Source organism: Ruditapes philippinarum, unplaced genomic scaffold (assembly GCF_026571515.1).
Source record: "Ruditapes philippinarum isolate M1 unplaced genomic scaffold, ASM2657151v2 ctg14895_1_1_1_1, whole genome shotgun sequence".
Classification (NCBI taxonomy): Eukaryota; Metazoa; Mollusca; class Bivalvia; order Venerida; family Veneridae; genus Ruditapes; species Ruditapes philippinarum.
The window spans coordinates 11,832-18,638 of record NW_026853441.1 but is presented as its reverse complement, the minus strand read 5'-3'; the positions used below and the strand labels follow the sequence as shown (position 1 = coordinate 18,638).

Below are 6,807 nucleotides of genomic sequence, written 5' to 3'. Positions count from 1 at the left end.
GCACTTTTTTAAGAAAATTTAAATTATTATACTACATACACTATACAATGTCAAGATACTGCGTTCACACACTTAATTCAATGATACTGCATAGAGCCTTATGATGTGTAGCACGGGCGACTAAAAAAAATATATATGACGCGTCTTTCCTCTGAATTGAAATATAAATGTCATTGTGGGAAATTGTTCGAGATTTCACATGGTTTTAAAACAAACTAAACGAAGAAAGAGCTAAACGAAGAAATTCGGGTATATCATTCTTTTTTAATGTGTCCTTTACAGACACTCAATAATAGGTGAATGGAATTTTCAGGTTACATGCACGCTTAAGAATTGTTTGTCAAATAAAATTGAAAACAAGCATATAATACGATAACATCTCATTATAATTATATTTCCCTTCCTGATTTTTTGCCAAATGCGTTAAATGGTAAATTGAATTGTACTAAAGAATTGTTTCTTCAGATGGAAAAAGTCGGAATTCAAATCATTTCTTCACTATATGTTGATGTTCCATGAAATTTGAATTGTGTTTATTTTTCATTGGTATTTTAAGAGTTTAGGCATGTATAAAAAGTTATAAGTTCACATGCGTCAACAATCATCTTCTCTGAAACTGCTGAGTAGATTTACCTCAAATGTCTGTAGCATCCTTGTGACTGTCACACTCAAATATGCTCATTTCATTTCAATTGACCCCTTTTAGGGGTCGACAAAGCTTAAAATAGAAAAAAAAATTAAACATCTTCTTCTACTAAATTAAAAAAAAACTTTGTAGCATTCTTAGGTAGTCTTTTATCAAATTTGCTCATATTAATTTGATTGGATAATTTTAGGGACCGCTAAAGCTAAATGTAGAAAAAAAAACTTTAATCATCTTCTTCTACTGAACTAATAGGTGGATGACCACCAAAATGTGTCTTTAGCATTTTTAGGTAGATTTTTTGTCAAGTTTGTTTATGTTAAATTGGTTGGCCCCTTTTAGGGACCGCTAAAGCAAAAATGTCCCAGACCATGGTGTTTCTTCAAACTATAGTTTAATAATGAAAGGGAAATAATTCAATATGCCCCCTTCAAAGAAGTTGGGGTATAATATTATTGCTTTGCATTTGTCTGTCTGTCGGTCGGCCGGTCCGTTTCTGATAAATAACTAGAAAACACTTAGACCTTGGAACTTCAAACTTGGTATGATGATTATACATGACAAGTAGATGACCTTTATTGATTTTGGAGTCAAGGGGTCAAAGGTAACATTGACCTTGAAGTTGAGAATGGTTTCCGATCAATCACTAAAGTACGCTTCGATTAAGAAAATTTAAACTTCTTATGATGATTCTTCATGACCAGTAGATGACCCTCTATATAATCTGGGGTGAAAGGTCAAGGTCACATTGACTTTGTAGTAAAAATAGTTTCTGATAAATAACTAAAGAACTGTTAGGCCTAGGAACTTCACACTTTGTGTGACGTTTGTGCAAGACCAGTAGATGACCCCTATTGATTTTATGATTCATAAAATGTATGCATATATTTTTTGGTATGATTTGTGATAACTTTGTTATAAAATTGCTGCAGTCAACCTTTACGGTCACAAATACCAAGTGACTATTCATGACCAGTAGATAATTCTTTATGATTTTATGGTCACAGCATCAGAAGTCAGTCATAAATACATGACCACATAACTGATTGTCTGCCGATAGGGGACATACATGTTTACAAACATATCTTGTCTTAAAAAAATATTGACCGGTGGTGTCATCCTGACAAACAGTATACATGTATATCTAAATACTTAGATTATGTAATAAGTAAAAATAGAAAGATCGCAATTCTGAAAGACAGTCATATGCATATTTTATCACATATTAATGGATTGATAATCATCAAACTTTGTCCGAAGCATTCTTAAAGGGTTTTTCATCAAGTGTGCTCATTTAAGGGGCAGCCTGAGCTGAAAATATAAAAAAATCAAGTAGCGTAAGTGGAAATGCTTTGCTCACCAGATGAATAGTAACTATGATCTTGGGACATTTGTGAAAAAAGAACAAATCAATGTCTGGAAACTTCATAATTAGAGAGGCAAGTTTAAGTTGAGGTGGACATGTTTTAATCACTGTAAAACAGTCGTTTCTGGTGACCGATTCAGGGCCATCATGGCCCTCTTGTTTATAAATACATGTCTACACTTGAAGTGATTATTACATATATATTATGGATAAGACGAAGTACATGTTTTGATTGGGAACTTATTCCAATAATTTTCACATGTAGATACTTTCCTTTCGTGAATTACATAGTGGAATGTCTGGAAAGGTTATTTATATACCCTGAATGATTTACCACATTTTCCAAATTTATGTTGTTTTTTGTCCTTATGCTTATCTTGGTGATCATGAACGATGTCCAACAATGACATTCATACTTGCGTTCAGGGGAATGACGCTATATATATACACGATTTAAGTAATGAATGTCAGAACAAAGGCCACTTGACTACATAGGTCTCATTTGTAAGAGATATCTTACTGGCCTCGTCCTTTCTGCCAGAGGCTCCACCGGCGAATAATTCACCACAAAATTGGCATACTTTCATTTTCTAAAATGCGATGCAAATTTGACAGTAAAAATAATTTATTTGAAGATGTAGAGTAGAAAGAAAACATTTTCAGGTTAGAAATCTAGAATGAGATAAAAAATTTGATGAAAAATATTGAACTCCAAACTTTGTACTAGGATCTAAACTTTAAACAATTTTAAGGGAATGTTTGAATCGTTAATTTATACTTTTTTTTGGTTTGCCCGCTTGATCTCATCATGAATTATAAACTGCTTTGAAAAAAATGTGTACGTAGTATCTATTACACAATTGATTAGATTTAACGGCGCATTGACGCATAGCCGAACATTATAATTGTTAACATAACATGATTTAACCTCAAAAATGTAATCGCAGGGTTAGTACAATGTCATAAAATGAGTTTAATTTTAGAATACAGACTTATTTCTTTTAAGTAACCGATAAATGTTTTTAGTTTAAACATATTTTATTCAAAATCATGCACAGTTCATAATATACAATCATTCAATATATAAAATGTTGAAATGGATTAGAACTAAATATATAAAATTTTATATAGTTCTTCTCCGAGATAAATGTTTTAGAAGTAGCTCAGTTAAAAAGTTTTGAAAGTGAATTTACTCGGTAATACCTATCACGAACCTGTGCAAGATCACGAACTTCAAGGAAAAAATGTTTGACAGTAAAGAAGTCATAACAAAAATATGTACGCAGTATCTTGATATTTTGAGAGTGTACGCAATGTCATAATTTCTATTTTCTGTAAAATGTGTGTTTCCGACAATTTAAAAAGAACAAAATTTGAAATTAGACATTCGAAATAGATTATAAAACTGCCACTTTACCCGCCATTTTTTCAATTTCTGAACATTAAACATTTTGAGAAGCTGTCGACTACTTTAATTCCAGTTGGCTCGGTTTTTACTCCTTCCCCGTGCTTCTGCTGATGTAAATGCACGAAAAAGCTGATTAAACTGTTTAATGTTATGCATATCAAGGAGTTATTTAATATACCTCCTTGCAAACGTATTAGTTGATAACTTTTGAGTTAGAGAAAATTTATCTTTTTAGGAAAACAGTACTTCTCTATTTTTGAGGGAAAAACCCCTATAAAAGAAAACCATCCCCTTGTGATTATGGTATGTTGTTATTTTATCAAATGACAATTTTTTTAAATATACAAATTTGAATCAACGCTTTATTTTAGCTCGACTTTTTTTGGAAGAATTAATAGAGTTATTGTCATATCGGCGTTCCCATTGCCTTGCACATTGCCGTTGCCTTTCGCAATTTTAGCATAACTTCTCATATCATAATAAATAATTATCGTAACTTTTTAATTATTATTATTATTTCAAACTTTTTCTTGGTGTATTGTCTTCATACTTTTTTTGGTGTATTGACTTCAAACTTTGCCATAGCAACCTTTGAAAAATATCTTCAAGTACACAAGACAAAGTTTGACTTCCATTCATAAATGGTAAAATGCATGAAATTCGCATTTTGTCCTGATTCTTGCTATAAGTAGCTATGACTTAGTTATTGGATTGTCTACAAAATTGAATATAAGACTCATTTAGGCTAGGATAGACCTTCAGGTACATTAGACATACCTTGGCCTTCAATTATACATGTCATTGACCATTCAGAGGAATTTTCAGAGAAAACCTACTTAAACTTTTTAAAGTCAGTGGTTTCAGTTAATATACATATTTGTAAAAGAAACAGTAAATTTGAGAAAAAATGACGTACGTTATCACGATCAAACCGGTGGAAAATTCTCTTGCTTCGATTCTAGTGACACGCATTTCAAAATAACTACCGGACGAAATATCATGAAATAAAATCCTGTGTGCCCGGAAAATTGTGGATAAGGTTAATATATATACCTTTATACAAGAACATCACGAATTTCAGAGAAGAGAGGAAAAAACTTACTTTTTGGCTGCATCTGCCATCTCGTTTGTTTGGGTAACGAACGGCGTGATTCTCCCCCGTGGATGTGTGTCATAAAATCTTTAATATAGGGTTTTTTTCCCGGCTGTATAACATATTGTTTAATCTGCAAATATGTTAAATTGTCACGGAAACAATTTACCTCTTAATGACAGCTCTTGTTTAAAAATTTATTCAGAATATTTAAAAATATTCATTTAAATCAGGTAAAATGCAAAAGAAAAGAACTGCTATACCACCCTTTAGTATCGGCCTATCTTAAACGGACATGGAAACCAACAGGTATTATCGCTATAAGTGCGTACTTTACATTGTATGCTGTTTTTCTGGCACTGCTAACTGGCTTCACATTGTCACTTAAAGCACCATATCAGTTTAATAGGTAGGTAATGAAAAATGTATAAATCTAAAGCATTTAATGTTTCTCAAAATTATGTTATTTAAATGTTGATGTATTTTAAAATTATGTTATTTAATTGTTGATGTATTTTTAGATACAAACTGATACATAAAATGTTCGATCTCAAATAATTTGCCGATATTGATATATTAATGAAAATAATATTGGATAGATAAATACTATAATTTCAAGTTACAAATTAAGTTTGAAGTTGCTAAAGAGTTAAGAATATTTTGTGCATCAAATTTACAATCAAACATCATTTTTTTATTCAATGGATAAGTATGCTCGAGTTTCCCTATTCGTTTGTGTCCGGTCTTGAATCGTTATTGGTATCTGTTGCACTAAAGTTCTGAACTGATCAACTGACCTTTTCAAAGCTTTATGATGTTTCGAGATATTAAAAACAATGGATAGGAATTCACATTGTTATTCATTTGAAACCGTGTTCGTCGCCGTAAGCATCAAATCACACTAAATTAACGTGTACTTGTACATGCAAATCTTACTTATGTTTCAATTAATTAGTTTCAAGATCAACAATTTCTTTTTAGAAACAAAAAAAAACTTTAAATGATCTCTGTTTCAGAAATTCGTCATCAAACACATCTAACTGTACAGATACTGTTGACCATATTCCTGCATTTGCGTCAAAAGCAAAATATGCACTCCATGTGCTGGCTCCAATAGAGATTATTATCGAGGTATTTTATTTGTTTTTGAAAAGAAATTCATTGGAACAAATTAAAACAGTATATTAAATTATTTCATCAGATTTAGGTATCAATCTTCACATTTGTTGTGCATATTTAATGGGGTGATGACTTCTTTTTTTTAAACAGCCCTTGGCATTTTATCACAAAATGGCAAGTTATTGCAAAAGTTCTTCTAAAAATAATCTTAAACAAGATTTTTTTTTTTGATGACATACTTTTCTTCGGACAATTCTAGAGTAAAATTCATATTCACATCTTTTTGCATTTATAACAAAATTCCAATTATTAAAAGTTGTTTTCATATATAGTTTTTGTTGGTAAACTTTTTGGTTAGATATTGCAAAGCATTATTTTTGTGATATTATTCATGATAGATTACAGTACTGTGCATAATGTATTGGAAGTGTGGGTGGAAGTATGGTGCCAAGTTGAAAAGGTTTTGCGATCTTGCAACGTATATTTCTGCTTTATTGTTTATTTATGATACAAATGACTGCCATGATACAGGTTTTAGGAAGGTATGAAACATATTAATATTAAATTGAAAAACACAATTGCTTAACCTGAAAACTAGAGTCCTTAATCGTTTGAAATGATCCCATTTTAGCATGTTTATAATAAAAGGATAAATACGTTTCATCTTTATTTATACAAGTGTTGACCTTTGAATGATATAATGTTCGTAATGACGTCAGCCATCCGACAAAATTGTACCATGACGATAAACGTATCGAATGGGTTGTCATTATACAATGTTATTCTATGAGGCCCTCTGTTCTGTATACTTTTTCTTAACCATTGATATACCGAACATAATTTGTTTTAATTTGTATTCTCTAACATTTCACAAAATGACTAGTTAGACTTGGAAAATCTTAAATTCACATACATACTGGCGCAAAATAAAAACTATGCTATTTCAAATTGGCTATATTTCTCAGAATAGCTGGGTGGTTTCTTTCATCTGAGTTCTTGCACACTTACCTACGTATTTGCAATACATTGACCGACATGTTATCGGATCATTGTACTTATTAATAAGATGTTTTTTCGCTGCTATGCAACTTTTTGCAGGCAAAATTGAGCGATATGATTTTCATGGCCGATGTACTGAAATTTCACGCACTATAACATTACAGTTCAAATTTAATGAT

General features: G+C 31.3%; 1 protein-coding gene across 1 annotated transcript; it reads left to right on the top strand.

Annotated features, from left to right (window-relative positions):
• The first annotated feature begins 3,656 nt into the window (after positions 1-3,656).
• On the top strand, positions 3,657-6,046 carry LOC132736888 (uncharacterized). Its single transcript, XM_060724102.1, has 4 exons — positions 3,657-3,720; positions 4,744-4,919; positions 5,527-5,641; positions 6,035-6,046. Exons 1-4 carry the CDS (start codon positions 3,718-3,720, stop codon positions 6,044-6,046), a joined length of 306 nt encoding a protein of 101 aa, XP_060580085.1. The 5' UTR covers positions 3,657-3,717.
• Positions 6,047-6,807: the final 761 nt, after the last annotated feature.

Coding starts and splice junctions, on each gene's coding strand:
- LOC132736888 (XM_060724102.1), top strand. Junction 4,920..5,526: donor GCACCATATCAGTTTAATAG/GTAGGTAATGAA, acceptor TCTCTGTTTCAG/AAATTCGTCATCAAACACAT.